A 21,548-nucleotide genomic window follows, 5' to 3' on the forward strand; every position below is an offset into this window, starting at 1 on the left:
GTATTGTGTTTGTGTTATTCTTGAGTAATGTGTTTGTGTGGTACGTGTGAGTACTGTGTTTGTGTGGTACGTGTGAGTAATGTGTTTGTGTGGTACTTTACCGCTACAGTCACTCAATAATGCACCCAGTGATAATACACGGACTCCAATACATACCAGACACACTTTCACCAAATATTAACAAAGACATTGTATTAACTGCAAAATATAACAATGTTCAGCTTTCCATAAATCTGCCAAACTTCTACTCATCTTGTCACTTTAATGTTACCATATAAGCTATGGTGAATTTTAGTGCTGTCAGTTAAACGCGTTATTAACGGCGTTAACGCAAACCCATTTTAACGCCGTAATTTTTTTTATCACTGTTGTCTGAAAATGTCAACAGTCAGCTGGCTGAAAGCAAAGCAGTAGTAGGCTGACCATTTATTGGTAACCTAACTGTTACGGTTCATTGTTTCTGAAATAAGAGGCCTGACTGCTATGTTCCCAGCTAACTGCACTATAGTCTGACCTTGTCCTTGTTTACCTGAAATGTGCACGCAAGCCAATCCACTTTTCCATGTTGATAAGAGCATTTAAAAAAATTATGGAAACATTTTTAGAATAGATAAAAATGTGCGATTAATCGCGATTCATTTTGAGTTAACTACGACATAAATGCGATTAATCACAATTTAATATTTTAGTTGTTTGACAGCACTAGTGAATTGATGTACCTTATAAAAGATAATTGACTGAATTTATTACCTTCCTTTCTAGTACTGAGATCAAATAAAATCCCAACCTGAAGATTGACATGAACTCTCCCAGGCCCTGGGACACCAGCAACACCTCCAGAGACCCCGTCTCCGGCTCCAGCTGCCCCTCCAGCTGCCCCTCCATGTCCACCCCATCCAGCCCCAGGTCGGCCTCCTCCCAGGGTAGTGACACGGCGCTGTCCTCGTCCAGGCTGGGCGACCTGCGAGGCAGCGGTCCTCGGAGCCTCACATTGGGAGCTCGTCCGACGGGTTCGCTTCCCACCACACTGCCCTCGCTCAGCGCACCCAGCCCCAGCATCACGCCGCTCCGGGTGGCATAGTTCCGCCGGAACACCATGGTGCCCAAACCGGGTCGCGTGAACAGCGAGTCCCGGCCCGAGTCGGCGCTGACCTCCGAGGAGGCGGCCTCGTGGAGTCCCGGGTCGCTGAGTGCGCGTGATATCGTGTCCGCTCGGTCGTCGTCATCATCTCCGTCACCTCCACCGCCACCGAACATGTGCCGGATGTTGAGGCGCGAGGCGGCGCGTTGGTCACGGGCCTGAAGGTACGTTCCCTGCTTGAGGAACATTACGTCGTTGCCCAGCTGCAGGCCAGACAGCGAGCGCACGCTCTTGCGGCCATCCTCGTAGATCTTGAACGTGCCATCCACCTGCTTCTTCTTCTCCAGCTTCCTCTGGATCTTGGTCTTGCCCTTGGCGGTGGAGTGGATGGTGGCCTGTCAGAACAAAGGCCATTAGTTGGGTTCCAACATCACAGAATACTGATTATAATATTTTTTTATTTATAATAATTTTAAAGTTTTATTTGCAAAAAGATTATTAGACCAGCATTAACCAGCATGGCACCTTCACTGCCTCTGACTACCCTATGTGCATGTGTTAGTTGGAAAGGACATTATCTGCAGTTAACCTTGATGTTGTCACTACATGTATTTTTGTTGTATCTGGATGGATGCATTTATTTTTTACATTTCAGGTCTTGTGCTTGTGTAGTTGTGTACAACAGTAAAGTGGAAACTAATCAAGTCTGTCAGTTTTGAAACTAATCAAGTCTGTCAGTTTGAATCTAATCAAGTCTGTCATTGTGAAACTAATCAAGTCTGTCATTGTGAAACTAATCAAGTCTGCCACAGACCTGTGAGTAGGTCATGTTGGAGTTGACGGTGTTGAACTGAGGCAGTCTGCGGCTGAGCGTGCTCCCACTGGTGTAGCTCGAGAAGCTCATAGTGTCCGAGTTATCCGCCATGGCCGCCGCCGACTGCTCCTTGAGGAAGTGGCGCTCCATGCGCTCGTGGTGCTTCTTCTGCAGCTTCAGGCAGTCTGTGATGCGCCGCTCGGCCGCCTTGAAGGCCCGCTCCTTCAGCTTGCCTACCACCTTGGGGTTGAGGGCGGCCTGCTTGGCGGCGATGGAGTCCAGGTAGCGCACGCACTCCATGTGGCTCTTGGCGGCGGCCATGTCCAGTGGCGTGTGGTAGTCGTTGTCCAGGCACCACACGTTGGCACCGAAGGAGACCAAGAAGGAGAGGCAGTTGAGGTGCCCGTTGGCGGCGGCCTGGTGGAGCGGCGTGTTGCCCCATATGTCACAGCGGTCTGGGTCACCCCTGAAGGAAGGGGGTAGATTTTGGGGTGCAGATGGAGAGGGTGGGGAAACGACAGGAACAGAGTGAGAATACGGACAGGGAAAAAAGTTACTGAGGGCTGTTGAGTGCCTCAATGAAGTAAATTGCTTTGGACCAACTGAATGAATGTATGAAAAAAAGCAACTGCAAGAGAGTGTCTATATGAAATCAGTCTATATGAAACATTAGCTGCGTTTTGCTGCCACCCTGTGGACAAAGACACAACAGCACTGGTTCATTGGTTCCTAAGAATGAAATGTGATTAAATATGAAATATATTATATTAATATAAAACATACAATGTGAAATTTGCATTTGGTTTTGCTATAACTTCTCAATATATTTAAATCTACTGAAACTGCAGATGCTTTTATCCAAAGCAAGTCACAGTTCAGTACAGATTAAATGTTACTGGGTATCGATTAACACACTGCTCTATCAGTTGCTCGACCACTGTTTGCAAACATGTCTCTGTGTGTGTGTGTGTCCTGTTAGTGTCAGGATGCTTGTGGACGGATCAATACTGTGTTTCTGTCACCAGAGGTTGACCTCTGGGCAGACCTGGGTCTCCCTCCAAGGTGTTGATCTGTGGCGTGTAACCTAACACAGTCCCAGAGCCTGAGCTGTACTGCAGCCAAAGGCTCACCTTACAGTCAGCGCAGTGGCCCATATAACACACACACATAAAGCAACACAGGCACACATGCTCATAACTCCATCACACACACACAAACACACACTCATAACATAAGCCGACACACACACACACTTGCAAACGCCTATACACAGAGTGCACAGAAGGGTTGAACAACACCACGTACAAGACCACATGATGTGATGTAATATTGAAGCTGTCAAGCTGTCAGAAGTGAATATTCTCATCAATAACCTGTGACGCATATCTTAACGTGATGCTGCATAGCGATCATACAGACAGGGATACATCATTCACATGTATGTCGACATAAACACTATAACGCACCTCAAGTATTTAAAACCAATCTTTATGAACACAATTGTGGGTCAGGCTGGGCGTGTAGCTTCGTCCCTTTTCACTGGATCTATGTGTGTGTGTGTGTGTGTGTGTGTGTGTGTGTGTGTGTGTGTGTGTGTGTGTGTGTGTGTGTGTGTGTGTGTGTGTGTGTGTGTGCCCATGTGTGTGTGTCCTAACATCAGCCACAGAGGTTAAGACCTTTCCAGTCATGATTCATGGCACTAGTTTCCAGAAAGGGTATATACCACATTTGGAATGGTTTGGTATGGGGGAGTCTTGGTAATGGCCCATTTGAGTTAATGTGTTTAGAAGACATGTTTTCCCTAGGTACCAAACCTTGCTGTTGCTAGAACCTTACTCTTCCAGCTGAGCTAGCAGACACACAAACAAATGTATTGTATAACCCTGTTACAGCCATCTCATTATTTGAGACTCAGTGTTGCAATCTCACAATATACTTCCTGAAGATGGATGGGGCACATTTTAATAGCTAACAGCTTCATATCAGTTAACAACAGCTTATATTGTTCAATAGAAATATTTCAAGTTCAATCAAGATTGAAATTAAACATCACCCATGAGTCCTACTATGTGGTGTGTAGTTCAAAGAACTAGCCACCAATAGATAGTTCAGCTATATCCTGGCCAATGTTCTACAGTGGGAGAAAGACAGAGGAAATCCATCCATCTTATTTGCATGGGATCTTAATAACAGCAGTGGTTTGTGAAAGAACTCTGTAGATCTCACCCTCCTCCTTTCTGAATGGTGTCGACCTTCTGACCCCAAGACCCATGAAGCCAGTTTAAGTGTGGTGGTGACAGACTCAATGCCAGTGCCACAGACACACACAGCTGGGAGAGCGGCGTGCAATAGACCCAACTCATCACCAGTGACCTTTCCCTGCCGTGTATTTACAGCATGTACCTGCTCAAGCAGAAAGCTCTATGGCTCCAGACTCTATGGCCCTATGGCTCCAGACAAGATGGTTAATGAAGCTGTCAGTGAGGGACCAAGACCTCCCAGTAGGCACCCCTTCCCAGTCACAGGGTGTTTAACCTACGCTTCAGGCACATATATCTCCACTGTCCACACGCTCGCTTCTCTCAAGTTCATGGCGTTGGTTTACACGGTGAGAAGGGTGGAGGTTTACCATTGCCCATCTATGATTACACATACATGCACAGATATGCCATCAGGCAACCTGCTGTTGACAGATACAGTATCCAGTAGAAGTGAGTACACCCAAGAGCAATAGCACTTCAATGTCAAATGATTCAAAATTGTATCACCTTATACACCTCACAGTTATAGCATCTTAGTTGAACAGTAGGGTATTTGCTTGTACACATTTTTTTTTTATTAATGTGTTTATTCTTAGAGCACATTCCATACACAGTGGCAAATACATGTGCTTCATGTAAATACAAGCAAAAGGAACATCCAAAGGAAACTATGAAAGATTAAACATTTATAATTAATATAATTAAATGGTGACATTTATAAATGGCATAGTAGGAACTCAGAGTTACAAAAGTCAGTACATCTTTTTTTTGTGAGATTCCAGTCTTTTATTTTTCAATATTCCGCTTGTCCACCTCTATTTCTAATGACGGACTCAAGCCTCCTTGGCTTGGAGGACACCAGTGTTGCACACATTTCTGGAGAGGGGTTCTGCCATTCTTCAGAGAAATGCTATTCCAGCTGATCTTCCCTGGAAGAGTTGTGTTGCTTCACCTTTCTCTTTAAAATACCTCAAAGGTGTTCTGTTGGATTCAAGTCAGGCGACATACTTGGCCAGGTCAAACTTTTAACTTTTTTCTCCTTCATCTCTTGCATGATTTTGTCAGTGTTCTTTCGATCGTTACCATGCTGGAATATTCCTCTTCTGCCAAGCTCTTGGAGACTGGGAGTCGTCTTGTCAGCCAGTTTGGGACATCCACAGGCATTCATGGTGCCATCTATAAATTACATCTCCCCAACACCTTTACCACTCATGCAGACCCGTATCGTCACACTCCCACCTCTGTTCTTCACTGTCAGGACTATGTGTTCACTGTGGTAGTTCTGACCAGGTTCACGCCAAACATGCTGGACCCAATCTGAGCTGGACAGCTCTTCGGCACAAAACTGATTAAACTTGGCTAAAGAACGTGAAAAGAGGTATGATGAATATTGGGAGCACATTCTTTGGTTAGATGTGACCAAGATGAATTTGTTCAGCTACTCTTCAACTTACAAGTTATCAGAGATGGGCACAAATATATCTAAAAGTATCTTGTGTTGAATTACAAATACATGCTCATCAAATCGATCAAAATAAAACACAAAATATTGGTACGACAAAGTGTATTTAAATAAAATAAATACTGATAGGTGAAAATTCACCCTAGTAACCTCAGGACTCCAGAGCTGCATGAAAGTATATTTATTAGACAAATAAACAAAGACAATTGCAATCAAGCTCCCCTCCCAGCACAAGGCTGAAAGTGAAGGCAATGATAAACCTTCGCACAAGATTTATATAGTCAGAAGTTTAGCTTTCAGCAGGGATGATCACGTGGTGGATTTCTCACGTCCGAAGCTCCCTGTCTTGCAAATATGGCAGTTTTGCACAAGGTCGGAAGAAGCACAGTTCCTTTCTTATCTCCTCTGGTCTAAACATGCTCTTGTTCATATGCAGACTAAGTGGCACCTAATATTCTAGTTACTCACACAGAGAGAAAAGCCATGCTCCTGTTTCATAAGCACATGATTCATACAAGGAATATATTAATACAAGTCACTTGATTATTATATTCTTAAGTCATTAACAGTGTTTGGAAATAATCTCTATCAAATACAAAAATACATTACATACAAATTGACAGTATCATCTAGTATGGATATTTGCCAGTTCTCTTGTATGCTAGTGTCATTCAGTAGTTTGCCTTAACATGCAATATCTGCACATAAATACATGCCTTTATCCTAGGGTAACTTTGCAGCAAACAGCAAAGCCGAATTCAGGTGGGAAAAAAATAACGCTTCCTGGACCTGACAGGACATGTCTTGTGATCCACTTGCATTTGGTGAAATACTGTGAATAGGCTAATAGTTGTACTCCCCCCCCCCCCCCTCCCTACAGTTTAAAGATTTAAGATTAAAGTGGCATATTAAATCATGTATTTAAAATATTAAAAATACTAAAATACAAGGTCTTAAATATTTTGTTATAAATAATGTCTAATTTTTTCTGTCCAACAAAATGCCAACAACAAAATCCTCAAAAGTAATTAAATACATTTTTTAAAGGCTTTTACTTGAAATGCTGCCCATCGCTGGAAGTAATGCAATTATATGACATTTAAGTGATATTGCACAAGGGTGGACTCTGAATTAGATACGCAAGGCAAGGGTCACACACACACACACACACATGTACAGATGGACTCTCTAACAAACATTCATAATGTACATACATAAACGCACACACACACACATAGTTAGACTTTTACATTTACATTACTGTTTCTAGGGAACCATAGAAGAAATTGGTCAAGTGACCACACATTTTTGAAGAGTAAGCCATTTTACCCATCCTGCAAAAAGGAGAGCCTCATGCCTCATTGCATGAGAGGAAAGCACATTTAAGTTCAAAAAAAAGTTTTTTGTCTTCGAAAGTACAATTTCAAGGTTACAATTAATCAAGGTTTTTTGATTGTTGGGTCTTGATCAAGGTTTTTTGATTGTTGGGTCTGAACAGCTATAGACAAGTTTGAAAACATTTCACACATGTTTAAGTGCTTTGGTATGCTACACTATGAGTCTATATACAGTAGCTAGCATAATTTTAGCTCAAAACTGCTGGTTAATGCATTTTTTCCAAAAAGGTGAGATTGGGGTGATTTGTGCCAAAGGGCCTGGGTTAAGTTGTGCCAGTTATATTGTATTCTTACATTTTATCACTAAAACTATGTGACATTCTTAATTTTAGACCAAAAATAGAAATAGACCATCACACAGAGTTATAAGAGGGAGACAGGCAGGGCTTTCACTCCTCTAGAGAACATGGACAGAGCAGTGGAAGAGGTGGAGAAGGGGAAGTCCATTCGTCAGGTGGTGACATGAACATATGCAGGATGTCATTAAAACGATACATGGAGAAGAAAAAGATAGATGTAAAAGAAGTAAGGCCAGGATATAAAAGAACTGTACTTGCCAATCAGGTATTTGATGAACATATGGAGAAAGAGCCGGCTTGTAGAAAATTGGCCTTTGATGTTGTAAAATAACTTTAAATAAACCATAAATTAGTAGTTTTGTATTGAATTTGTCTAGCTTTTATATAGCATCACAGTTTCTGAGATGAAAATATACTGTTTTACTTTAATAATCAATGGCACAATTTACCCCAATGTATTCTCTCTAAAGAAACCACTTTTTTTCAGAAAGCTATATTTCTTAAATACTATATTTCAGATCCAAAGTGATAGTTCCCAAGTATGCACCACATCCTGAAATATATGTACATATTTTAGTTGGAAGCATTACTGTCATGGCCTCGCTTTAAAGTCACTTTAAGTAAAAACTGGCACAACTCACCCCACTCTCCCCTACTGTACATACATAAACACACACACAAACACATACAGAAACACACACAAACACACGTACAAACACACACAAAAGCACATACACACACACATACACACACACACACACACACACACACGCACACGCACAAGCACACGCACATGCACACACACACACACACACACACACACACACACACACACACACACACACACACACACACACATACACACACACACACACACACACACACACACTGACAGTGATACGCTGATGACAGATCTTGACCGGTGCTGTGCACATTAACATAAGCATATCACATTTATTTGCAAATAGCTATATGCAACACCGAACACACACAGACACCGATACCCTGATGACAGATGATCAAGCAGCACTGTGTACACTAAACATAAATCTATCTCGCCGATCAGCAATTACACACAGACACACACCACACAGACCACAAAGTACCGAGTAAACCTTTCACAGAGCTAAACTTATCATGCCATGCTATAAGCTTACTCCTAATCCTTCTTTAAAAGCATCTCTCATATTTCCTATTGAAAGTGCTTTGGAGAAAAGACCACTGTACCCCGTGAAACAGGAAACCCAACCCCTGCTCAACTGATAAATTCAGGAGTGACAGAGAGCATGATCTTTGTCCTTTGGAATCACTTGCTAATAGGTTGCTTTATACCTCGGTAGCATTTGAAAGCAGACTACAAAAAGCTAGACAGTAGAACAGTTAACAGAATCATGGTTATCTCTCTGTGGTTATGGCCCCAGTAATTGTACAATGCACTCTGTTGCTTACACACAAATGCGAACAAACAAACACACACACACACACACACACACACACACACACACACACACACACACACACACACACACACACACACACACACACACAATCCCTACAATCCCCACGCATGCATACACATACACACATGTAATTTTAAAGAAGACATTTACCTGTGTTTCTATCTACACTGGCAAAAGCACATGAATATTGCCTGGGCTTAGGCCTGTGGCTTTGGAAATGGTGGGGGAGTTAGGCAGGCAGCTGACCTTTTGATTTAATTAGCAATGGACTATTAAAACCCAATCACATAGCATCCATCAAATTAATGAAAGAAAGGCAGGAGACGACATGGTATTGTATACGTGTATCTATCTATTTATCTATACATATATGGGTGTGTATGTTTCTGAGAGAGCGAGAGAGAGAGAGAGATCGAGAGAGAGAGACGAAGAAGTAAGGGAGAGAGAGAGAAAGAGAAACATAATGAATATGAGTGACACTGTGTTTGAATGTTTGAATGCTCAACATTGATCACAAATGTCATTATGACAGGGATCACTAGTTGGCACTGAGAAACATGTGGACACATGACCTACGGGAAGGGCTGATTAGTCACTTTGTATCCCAACATGCTTCAGTGACCAATACAGAAGCCAGCACAGGGATGGGGTCACACTTGAACCGTTACACATGTGCTTCCAGGAACTTTAGTCACTTATACCCCAACAGTGTTGATGGCTGTCTGATGTCACTGTTTGCATTGTTTTAATGAAAATACTAACTACGTAAATAAATACTTTCACCTAACTATATAAGACCAAATGCACTTCTTTGTTAAACAAATGTGATTACTGCGTTGTAATAATAGGTTCATGCATATCCTCGTGTTCTATTATATATGGAATGTGTGTGTGTTTAAAATGTGAATGAGGAATGTAAACACTGAACAGAAAATAAGTAACTTGGCTTTCTATTGCGAAAGGTCTGGGCGATCAATGGCAAAAACACTGACGCTTCAGTGGACACTTTAACACTTGGAAAAGTCCAAGTGGTTTACGCATGACAATAGACATACCACGAATAGTAAGTTTAGATCAAAACTTACCCCCGTCCTACAATGAGCCTTAACGCGTCCAGGTTGCCGTGGTAAGCGGCCCATAGCGTAGGTGTCATTCCATCTTCATCCGGCAAATTTAGCTCCTTCCGAGTGGCCTGCCGGAGTAAGTCCAGGTAGCCATCCCTGGCTGCCCGGTGGTATTTGTCATTCATGGTGTCTGGAGCACCTAGCCTGGCTTATACGCGAACATTTGGCATTACAAGTTGGTAAAAGCCTGCCGCTGAAAATTGTCGGATTGTCTAAAAAGTCATACGGCGGGGTCTTCGCAGGAATGTCGCGATTCTCTGAGGTGGCGAGAGTTTGATCACGGGAATAAACACGGGAGTAAAGCCTCTGCTCGTTGCCACGGACACTGGATGTGCCTGTCAAACGAGTAGGGAGTGGTTTTAAGAGATACACACGCCTACTTCCCCCTCAAGTTCGGATATTTAACATAGCCTATCTCAGGTTAGGTTTAGAAATAAGATCACTCTCTCAATACAATTACATTTTCTTAACCAACTTCCTCACTATGACAACAGATAATCTATATAGAATTAATTTCCTAAAGTTGTAAATATGAGATGAGGACAGATGTGACAATCATCATGGTGTCTGCCAGGCGGGCATCACTGATGTGCGAGAATGCTATCAGACGCCAGAAAACATAAGAACAATAAAAAGATTAGAAGAAGGACGAAGTGAACTTATTTAAATGAAGAGAGGCAAAACAGCTCTCTCTTTTTTTAACAGCTTTTTCCAATCATCTCACACTTGTTACAATACTATGTCCACTTTTTCAAAACACTTTACACATGCACCATATCAGTAGACTATGTGAACTAAACTATGAATACTTTTTCCATTGCTTGGATACAAAATGCATTCAAAACCACTTCTTCTGAAATGCATGGATACCTTGGATTCAACATTGACTTAGAGACTTTTGAAAAAGTAGACATACAGGTAAGACTTTTTTCTCATCACGTGTGTGTTTGGGTGAGGATAAAAGTTGATTCATTCACAGAGGGGATTTCATTCATTTCAAACAGCTTTCTAACTGCTCTGAGCTGCCCTTACGTAAATTCAGCTAAAACTGAGTCACATTTTTAAGTCTTAGTACCCAGTACACCCTTATACAGGTTTGAACTATACCTGGTTATAGTGTTTAGGTGTGGAATTCACAACCACGCACTGAACAAACACTCAATTTCACTTGCAAAGCCTTCCTGCTCCTGAGTTTGATATGACAACAGTGTGCAAATGAGAAAACAACGTAAATCATATCACATGTAAAATAGGTTAAGCAAGGGTGTGTTGACTGACTATGTATACTGCATACTACATTAAACCTATTTTACCTTTGAATAGTGACATCCACATGTCCATATCTGTTTTGACCTTGTCATATGGAGTCACACCCACTCACACACGTCATTGGTTCCTTACCTGTGTCTGCGATCCCTGGACAAACACTCCCCCATTCTTTCACTTGACACACACAGAATGCCATTTATACTGAGCTAGGGTGTTAGAGCTGAGAACCGGCACAGACCTTGGATATTGGGTACTGGCAAGGAAGAGGGAGAAAGGGTCAGTGCAGGTGGAGAAGTGCAGAAAGAGAGGAGATATGAGAAAAGAGAGAAAGTGAGTGAGAGAGAGACAAATCACACCGCTGATCAAATAGAGCTGAAAAGAGTTTGCTGTTATCAAAAACAAACATACCAGTTAAAAACGTGCAAGAGCCAATACAGCATGCTGTCGGTGACAAGAAACTCAGAAAAAGCAATGAGGTGCACAGAGCTGGAGGAATCTTGGGGACCACCTGATGGACTTCAGCCGGGTTCTGATACAGGACACCAGGCACCACACCCCGACCCGGTCCTGGTGTGGGCCCCCACCGGGCGGAGACTGCTGTCTGGATTGCTGGGACTAAACGTGGTGCTCTTGGGCGCTGCCCTGGTGGCCGGGGACGCCTTCCACCCAGATGGGCTGAGGCACCAGGAGCCCATGCTGTACATACTGTTGCTGATGGGGCTGGGCATGGCCTGGATGCTGTGGTACCTATTCTGGGCCAGGAACCTGCCTGGGGCATCTCCCCACAAGGACCACCATGCTGGGGGAATCACAGTCACAGGTAAGTCTGTCCCTGTGAGTTGTTCCTCCTGCGTTACTGCAAAACATTTCACTCAGTTACATTCATTACATGCTTGCATAAGTCCATGTAGGGAGACCTGCACAGGGTTGACTGAATCTGTGTTGTAGGTTAGGTCAAGGAGTGAAACGTTTTGTCATGTAGTACTGGAGACATGAGATTAATGAGGTAACTAAGCCCATCCACTCAGGTTAGTTTATCAAACCATAAAAACTCATTAGGGGGAGATGAATGGGAACATGATCATATTTCATAGGCAATAAACAAGCAAGCGCGAGATAAACTCAGGGCCATTGACATGCTTGATAACCAACCTTAATGAGTTGGTCTTCTGAATTGTGAATGAACAATAAGCCACCAATGTGGGGTCATACTGGCACGATACATATGCGATTTAGTCCTTTGCTGTGTATGTCTTTTCTGGAACCTTCTTCCTTGTGTTTCACAGTGGTTCTGGTGATCTTTGCTGGATTCAGTCTCCTGTTGCATGTGTTCAAAATGGGCTACTTCATAATGATGAGTGGCTGTAAGCCCGTCACTAAGGTCCTCTTCCCCTTCGTGGAGGCTCCGTTCCTGGGCCTGCAGGTGGGTGACCTACAGCATTAACTTTCTAGTGCATCTCTAGCGCAACAAAGGCTATGTCAGCCCTCACACGTTCGTGGTCAATGTTATCATTAATTCAACCCGTTTCCTCCCTGCAGACGTATTTGCTCTGGGCCCACTCCAAGGACTGCATTCATAAGAACAAGATTCTCACCAGGTGCTGGGTGTTTCTGTGCTATGTGTTCGTGCCCTTGGTGAACACCCACACTGCACCACAATGGCTTTTGTTGTGTGCCTGATCTAATTTAGTTTCTTGAGTGGACAGGTTGTGATTTTTCAGTTGATTTTGAGCTGTTATAGTACAATGCTTTTAATTAAATTGTTGTATCTGCGTGTCCATCTCCTTCTCTCTCTTTCTGTGTACGTGTGTGTGTGTGTGTGTGTGTGTGTGTGTGTGTGTGTGTGTGTGGTGTCCTCAGGTCTGGTTTGATTGTCCTGCTCAGCGCAGATTTATTACTCTGGCTGAATGCAGTGACCGAGGACACCATCCACCTGGAGATGGAGATGGAGAAAGAGCAGAGAGAGGCCGTGGGCAACAACCCACTGGCTCTTGATGCAGACACACCTGAAGCAGGTACAGAATGAAGCACACTCTGGGTCTTATGAATAAAAGCCTTATTCATAGGTTTATATAAGAAATAAACCATTATTCACAGCTTATTCATAGGTCTTTATAAGAAATAAAGCACTATTCACAGCTTATTCATTATATAAGAAATAAAGCATTAATCACCGCATTATTTACTATATAAGAGATGAATTAGATGCATGATGCAGTTATTGATTCAACTTTATGGGACAGAATTAAAGCTCAAGATAAATATTATGCATAGAAGAGATAGAAGGCGTACCGGTTTAAATGGTACCTGGCCTTTTAAAGTTGTTTTAAAAACGTGTGTTGAGCTACATTAATTACACTATACTTGCACTGAGCTACAAAAGTTACACTATACAAACGATTCTATGTCATTTGCACAGGGCTCAGCAACTCAACACTGTGCCTGTGCAGCTTGCACCCGCCGTGCCTCATGTTCCAGAAGGGCATTGAGGTCCTCTACCCGTTCAGCATTGAGTTCTACCTGATGGCCAGCTGCATGCTCTACGTCATGTGGAAGAATGTGGGTCGTCAGATCCATCCCGGCACCCACCCCCACCAGGCCCAGAAGCTGACCCTCCGCATCATCTATGCCGGGGGCATCATCCTTGGCCCGCTGCTGGGCTTCCTGGTCCTGGTGGTAGGCACCACCATCTTCGTCCTGTACCAGGTGTGGGTGAGCCAGCACGCACGCCGCCTCACCGCCTTCCTGCTCTTCTATGGCTACCACCTGGCGGTCATGCCTGTGATGTCGTTCTGCTCGCTGGCAGGCATGGTGGTGCACAAGCTGGAAAGGAGGGCGCACGAGGACGGGCACAACCCCACGCGCAGCCTGGACGTGATGCTGTTGGTGGCGGCGGCTTTGGGACAGCTGTCCCTCTCCTACTTCTCCCTGGTGGCGGCGCTGGCTGTGGGGGTCGGAGATACCATGGGAGGCCTGGATCTGTCCTACTCTCTGCTCAGCCTGCTGGAGCTGCTGCTGCAGAACATCTTCATCATACAGGGCCTCCACAGGCACCCAAGCCTCAGCGATGGGAGGGCCAGGAAGAGGAGCCTGATCTTTAAGGCTAGTGGCGTCTGGTTGAGTTTCTCTGACTTTACGGAACTCTTGATGATGAGTAGAATTAGAAGTATAGAATTATATTTCTAAGTAAAAATAACTAATTATCAATTCTTATCCTGGCCACTAACAGAAAAAGAAGACTCGAGAGCAAGGAACTGTAGTGGATGGACCAGTCGACCATTCTCTGCTGGATCAAGGTATAGGAGCACCAGCACCCCACCATGGAGAAGAATCAAATCACAAACATCCCAAGACCAAAAGGGTGATCCAGGAGATCTGTTCCTTCCTCATTCTTTCCAACATCATGGTATGTGGATGGTACTGGGAGTACAACCAAGTTAGATTCAGTGTATGGTAATGTTGATGTAATGCTCATGTATAACAAACAACATGTAATGTATGATGTGATGTAATGCAGTGGGCCAAATGCTGTGCTGAAAATGTTTGTTAACAATGGCATGGAGGTTTTTACTGTAGGTAAGACAGTTTTAGACTATAACATATGTGTGAACCTGAACAAATGCTTTATGGTTAATAGTGCTGAAATGTTCTTCATTAGTGAGTGAACCAACAGAACAGTCATGATAAAGTATAACTCACCATTTTTAATAAGTCAACCGTTTCTCACGTCACATTTGCCTGCCATGGTAAAGGGTGATAGTTGCCCCACTATGTAACCTCAATGTTTGGTGACATCGGATAACATCTGGTTACACCTTCTTTATGTCCAGCTGTGGGTGATCCCAGCGTTTGGGGCCCACCCGCAGTTTGAGAACGGACTGGGGAAAGACTTCTACGGCTTCACAACCTGGTTTGTGCTGGTGAACCTGGGCCAGCCTTTGGGCGTGTTCTACAGGATGCACTCGGTAGGGGCCCTCATGGAGCTGCTCATCTCAGCCTGAATGTCCCCTGACCCAGCCAACCCCCAAGCAGGTCCAGTGAAGAATACAGACACTCCTTAACAGCGATACACAGTCTCACATTCAAGCCTGTGTGAAGTTCAGTGTCAAGAAAATAATTTGTGTTTTCTATATGTAGTTCTTGGTATATGTTTCTATGTGTTGTTTTTCTGGGCTGTGTGAAGTTAAGTCCATGGTCACAGTGCCTGTTCCAAACTAGTATCAATAAGTCATGCAGAAAAATACAAACATCTGTCGCACTGTTGATGGACGTTGCAGATTACATAGTGACTAATAAAGGAAAAAATTGACAGTTATTTTTTAATGATGTACCTGAGAGATAACAAGTTTTTGTTTGTTTACAAAGTTCCCTTTGTATTTTGTGTCACAGTTCATCTCTCCATGGAAACGTAATGACATACCTTACCTTTGTGTAAGTGAATTATGAGTTAAACATGATCAATTACATACACTACAAAGATACAGAGTATCCATGATTCTTTCTAAATTCCATGTGTCATAATAAAATAATGACAAATCCCATTTGAGGAGGCCACACAGTGCACCGTACGACAGAATATTTGTAAAACTTCCAGTATATTGTGGTCTCATATTCACAGATGCAGATATGTATGTGGGGGGCCGGGGGCTGGGGGGGAGGATTAATCATAGGTGGTGTAAAATGTATCAAATGAAGAACACTGAAGGTGGCTGGCTCACTGGATGAGTCATTTGAAGTGCATTTAGCACTTTAGTCATGCCTCCAGGGCAAGCTCATGGTTAAAGAATTAATAAAGGTCAATCAGGCATCTTGAAAACATGGAAACAAAATGGCCTCCTGGGCCTTTTGGCGTGGCGACAGGTGTCTCTTTTCCCTCATATTCCTCTTTCACTGATTGGGCAGCTCAAGCGGTTGGGCAGGAGGTCATTGGCTGAGAGTTTCAAAACAGGAAGTGTCCCTGTAGTTTTTCTCCACTGTTTCTTGCTCTCATTGGCACACTTCCCTTAGACTCTCTGGATCTCAAAGAGTCTCACATCGGTGTCATACCAGATTGGGGGGTCCACATTACTGTAAACAGGGACACAAAATATTGCTGAGCACATAAATAGTACCTGTTATTGAGCATTTATATTGGCCTGGAATGAGCAAGACACACACACACACACACACACACACACACACACTTAACCTACCGGAGGTACACTAGACCCCACATGTACGTGCGGAACCACATGGCAGTGCCCATGTTGGCCTGGTACTTGCGGATGAGGATGGGATGGGGCACGGGCAGCAGGCCCACCAGGGTGCCATGCTGCAGGAACTTCAGGATCTCAGACTCATCTGTCAAGCCCCTGGCATAAACACATATACATTTCAGTTTTCCATACACTTTTATCGTTAACCATGTCTTTCCAGCTCATATGCCACCAACCATATACAATCCCACTAACACAGAGAAATAATCCTGCACATACATTATGTTTCATCATTAGGTCATAGAGAAGTTCTGGGTTTCAGATGACATGGTGCTTAGTATCTCACTTGTCGATGCAGATCTTTTCCACCTGTGGAACCAGCACCTGCAAGAGTCTCATGATGGTCTGTAAAGGAAGTTTACTCTTCCAGGAGAGGACCTGAGAGAGAACAGGCCACGGTTATTATCAGAAGTAAAAACCCAGCAAATAACAGGAACAGTCTGACCGTAGCAGTGAGAAATAAGGGCAATTAAACATTTCTGGCATCATATTCATATTTCACCACAATGGATTTTATGTAGTGAAAATGTGTGCCTGATGGATGCATATATATTGTAGTGTGGTCCTTACCCATTCAGGTGTGGGAACCCAGTACACAGACGATGATGTGCTGGACATGCGCCTCCTAGTCGTTTCAGGTCTACTGTAGAAAACATCCTGCCATTGACATTAAATGAAACACACATCTCAGATTATGTCAATTAATTTGATTGGTGGAATTCTACTCCAATGTTCAACAGACGTCTGCAAACTTAATTCATAAGGTCAGGGGTTTCATCTGCTACTAGTGGTGCTGTGGTAGCACGCAAACTTGAGTTAGCCAGGTGACTTTGCATAGGGCAATCTGAGAACCTGCTTAACCTGGAACACAAACTTAAAGCAGCAATAAGTAGTTCTGTTCCAAAACTAGCAAGCTAACTACCTAAAAGGCATTTAAAAACCTTGCACACAATACCAACAGCTCAGTTGGCACTGATAGAAGCTTGTTAACACTTGTTGTCTTTTGGCAGTATAGCTGGCAATGTCATGCTGTGGAAGCTTTTCTTCCAGTTTTGCAGAGTGTTTTAGCCCGGAACACAGAACTACATAGTGCATATCCTGGATGGCTAGTGGGCAAGACAAAGGGGTTTATCTGTCCTTCACATGACCATGCGCTATCAAAGCGAATTCGAGGAGAGTACCAAAATTAGTTGCATAGTGTTGCTTTAAGTAAAAAATATAATTTGGGGTTTTACCCAATGCAGGTATCTGAATAACACAGAAGTCCTGCATTGTGCAGTACCCCATGCGTGGCTCCTGACCTCACTGTCCCTTCCTGAGTGGGACTCTGTGTCGCTGGCTCCGGCGGCTGCGCTCTGGTCGGCCTGTGGCTGAGATGAGTGTCTCTCCTGAGACGAGTGGCTGTCCTGCAGGGCCACCATGGTGCCGTCCTCTGACACCTGTGCCTTCTCCGTCAGCTTCTCAATGCCTGTGGATGAGCATCCCAATAATACATCTCCAGTGCATAGTTACAGCACAGATCAACACAGCAGTATTACAACCATTTCTAATATAGTCACAGGGGGCACAGAGGCTGATGTACAGCAACATTCCTCATCAGACATGTATGGTATTAACTCAAATACCTCAATATGCTTCATCGACTGGGAAGTCAAAGAATGAACGTGTGGTTGACAAATTATGCATTGATTATTGTGGCACGTCTGCTTTAAGTGCAGCAGTAATGTATGGCTCCTTTAACGTCTTGAAAGTGGAGGGTGCTTGGAGAAGAGGAGGCTCACCTGGATAGGCAGCAAGGCTGGTCTTAAGTGTTCCTGGCTCGGCAGGGACGGCAGGACAAGAGCCCTCCATGGGGATGGACTCCATGGAGCAGGCATGGGAGATGCCGGCAGGGGTCCTCTTCTTCCTCTGCAGGGCCTTCTGGATGGAGACATAGTCCGAGGGCAGGTTGGCCAGCTGGTGGAACACGTTACGCTTGCGGATGATGGCATAGACCAGGTTACAGTTACCTGTGTGCATTTCAGGATGACAAAACAAATAAAACAGACAAACAAACAAACAAACAAACAAATCAACAAACAAAAGATTTTGAGATCTGATTAGGGTCCAGTATTTTGTGAATATCCTAGTAACACCTCAGTTGTTTTTAGTAGTACTAGTAGTAGTCCAACTAATTATTCCAAGAGCCTATGAACCATTGTACCAGTGACTGTGGTTTATGGATGAAAATATCAACTACATGGTACTGACGAATCATTATAAAGCATCACCATCAAACTGGTACTGGATGATGTTGTTGAAGACCTCCAGTAGGAAGAACACCAGGTGGTGGTTTTGGGTGGAGGAGTACAGGAACCAGCTCCCGGAGAAAGCCTCTAGAAGGTGGAGGAGTTTGTTGGCAGCCACCATGCACAGACTCTTCAGGTAAGGGGACACTGTGGTAAAGACATATGAGGTTTAATGGTTTGACTTCACTTTTTTGGCATACAAGTTGCCATTATCCCAAAGTCCTACTTATCTGCATATCTCCTCAATGATGATTTCTATTTGTTTGTTTTTCGAAGATAATAATCTAATAATAATTGTTACAACCAAATGTCCATGGTACAATTACAAAAACGCATGTTTTCTCCGGGCACAGAGCTCCCAGAACAGTCCACTCAGCAGCAAACAACTATGATAGATGCCACATATGTCAGATAACCATGCTATAGCCTATAAGTTTGGAAGGAACCTTATAGCTTTCTCTCATTTTCAAAGTACATTGTTTATGAACTTTTAACAAGTGTAATGTGCAGAAGAGACCAGGAGGGGGAGACACTGCCTCAGTAGTACTCACCATTGACTATAATGGTGAGGAGGCAGTCAAACAGAGGCTGCAGACGCTGATGGCCGCTAGTAACGATCTTGTGGAAAACCTTCAGTATAAAATGTAAGAACAAAGAACATTGGAAAATGAGGGGCATGAGCAGGTCAAGTAACATCCCAAAAAAAAAAAATTGGGGTCTAAAGCGAGCAAGTTTATTCAGTTTTGATATAAATAATACATTAAAGAAATTGGCAGATGCTTTTATCCCAACTGAATTGCTGCATAGTTGGCACTTAACCTTTCACTCTGGCAGCATTTAGGACATGTTGTACCACATCTTAACGTCAACTAAAATAGCACAGTGAAGCACAGCGGCACTAGAGAGAGTTGGAGAGACGGTAAGACAGATCGAATGAGAAGGAGTGAATGAATCAGCGAGAAAGGAAAGGGAGAGAGAGATAGAGGAGGAGAGAGAGCGAGAGAAGGGAGAGAAGGAATGCAGGAAGGAACAAATACATAGAAATAAAAGCGCGATAGAGACAGAGAAGAAGAAACAGAGAGAGAAATCAAAGGTTTATTCATGTTTTTTTTGTTTTGTAAAGGAACATTGATTCTATATGGTTCAATCGCTATTTCTAAAATGACAAGAAAATTGAATTGGAGGGAAAACCATAATACAAATCTATGTATCTAAATAATGAATGGGCTGTAAAAATGGGAAATTCTCTGACAGAATTCCCCTCCCCCAACAATGAGGCGTTGGGTAAGGTTGCCCATATAGCCCCACCCTATTCTCCAATTATATAAAATAATCAGCCAAAATCTTAATTTACCTCCTCAGCACCAGGCCCTCTAAAGGATCAGGTGAAGTGCCTGTCATTGGCAGATGACCTTGGCATAATGGCAAAAACTGAAGTGGGTTTACAGCAGCTACTTTAAATCCTAGACATTTTGGCAACTTATATGCCAGAAACAAAAATCATGGCATGTCCAGGGAAGCATGTTTAACTTGAAACTTGCCAACAAAGTCAACCTTCAGCATTCCACTGAAACACTCAAGACACAACTCTGTAATAGTATACTGCAGGTGCTTAGAGCTGCCCCACACAACTCAAGAGCTGAATCAGGGCCCTTCCCACCATTGAGATGCACTCAAAATGTTGGTAGAATTTGACCACTCTTTTCTAAGTCCATTGATCCAAATTCCTATAAATTTCAGACTTTTTGTTGCCGAGAGCAGAACATAGAAGAGAGTGCCCTAAGCCAACTTCTTCTGAACCTCAGCTCCCAGTCCCTCAGACAAACTACCAGAAAACAAATGATAAAAAAGCAAATTAACGAAGTGATGAAAATGATTGAGTGCCCACCACCACCAACAGGTCTGCATGTGTGCCGGTGAACACCGGGATGTCCATGGGGACGCGCAGAGAGAAGGGCTTGTTCAGGCGCACGCCGAAGTTCCTCTCCCCACTCAGCAGGAGCAGGATGAACACACCAATATGGAGGAGTCCCACACGGGCTGCAGACACAGAGGATTAGATATAAACACACACACACCCACATCAGAGGAGATTACAGTTATATACACACCCACATCAGAGGAGATTACAGTTATATACACACACCCACATCAGAGGAGATTACAGTTATATACACACACACCCCAGAGGACATTACAGTTACTGTATATACATACACACACCCACACATACTAGAGGAGATTACAGTTATATACACACACCCACACACACCAGAGGACATTACAGTTACTGTATATACATACACACACCCACACACACTAGAGGAGATTACAGTTATATACATACACACACCCACACACACCAGAGGACATTACAGTTATATACATACACACACCCACACACACCAGAGGAGATTACAGTTATATACATACACACACCAGAGGACATTACAGTTATATACACACACACACACACACACCAGAGGACATTACAGTTATATACATACACACACACCAGAGGACATTACAGTTATATACACACATACACACACCAGAGGACATTGCAGTTATATACACACACCCACACACACTAGAGGAGATTACAGTTATATACACAGACTAGGGATGCAAATTATCGATTAATCCATTAATCATTAGTTGATAATCTTATCGATCGACTTTCGATTAATTGATAAGCGGCGTTTTTCACCTGAGTTTCAGTGCTTCAATAGGGCCTTTAAAAATATCAGCTAAATAGTTGAGTTATTATTATATTACATTACATTATGATAATTCTATTCTATTCTATTATACATTCCTCAAGTAATTATGCATTAG

General features: G+C 43.3%; 3 protein-coding genes across 3 annotated transcripts in view; 1 reads left to right on the forward strand and 2 right to left on the reverse strand.

The window, feature by feature from the left end:
* ush1gb (Usher syndrome 1Gb (autosomal recessive)) overlaps positions 1-10,023 on the reverse strand; it is a gene marked incomplete at both ends in the record, with an annotated part of 10,548 nt that extends 525 nt beyond the window's left edge. The window contains 3 exons of the mRNA XM_080835910.1: positions 788-1,476; positions 1,896-2,361; positions 9,860-10,023. Coding sequence (XP_080692036.1) covers positions 788-1,476; positions 1,896-2,361; positions 9,860-10,023 — 1,319 coding nt within the window. The remainder of the gene's footprint in view (positions 1-787; positions 1,477-1,895; positions 2,362-9,859) is intronic.
* Positions 10,024-11,638: 1,615 nt separating this feature from the next.
* LOC308362729 (proton channel OTOP3-like) lies at positions 11,639-15,168 on the forward strand (the record flags this gene model as incomplete). The annotated part of the gene is made up of 7 exons (XM_080835456.1): positions 11,639-11,987; positions 12,454-12,590; positions 12,707-12,765; positions 13,028-13,182; positions 13,587-14,269; positions 14,397-14,573; positions 14,998-15,168. 7 exons carry the CDS (start codon positions 11,639-11,641, stop codon positions 15,166-15,168), a joined length of 1,731 nt encoding a protein of 576 aa, XP_080691582.1.
* A 934-nt stretch (positions 15,169-16,102) lies between these two features.
* Positions 16,103-21,548, reverse strand: part of hid1b (HID1 domain containing b) — a gene marked incomplete at its 5' end in the record, with an annotated part of 33,041 nt that continues 27,595 nt past the window's right edge. Inside the window, 9 exons of the mRNA XM_080835892.1 lie at positions 16,103-16,234; positions 16,360-16,518; positions 16,709-16,800; positions 16,993-17,079; positions 17,724-17,890; positions 18,204-18,431; positions 18,693-18,857; positions 19,262-19,340; positions 20,599-20,750. Coding sequence (XP_080692018.1) covers positions 16,171-16,234; positions 16,360-16,518; positions 16,709-16,800; positions 16,993-17,079; positions 17,724-17,890; positions 18,204-18,431; positions 18,693-18,857; positions 19,262-19,340; positions 20,599-20,750 — 1,193 coding nt within the window. The 3' untranslated portion in view covers positions 16,103-16,170. The remainder of the gene's footprint in view (positions 16,235-16,359; positions 16,519-16,708; positions 16,801-16,992; positions 17,080-17,723; positions 17,891-18,203; positions 18,432-18,692; positions 18,858-19,261; positions 19,341-20,598; positions 20,751-21,548) is intronic.

Source organism: Sprattus sprattus (assembly GCF_963457725.1).
Source record: "Sprattus sprattus genome assembly, chromosome: 3".
In the NCBI taxonomy this organism is placed as follows: domain Eukaryota; kingdom Metazoa; phylum Chordata; class Actinopteri; order Clupeiformes; family Clupeidae; genus Sprattus; species Sprattus sprattus.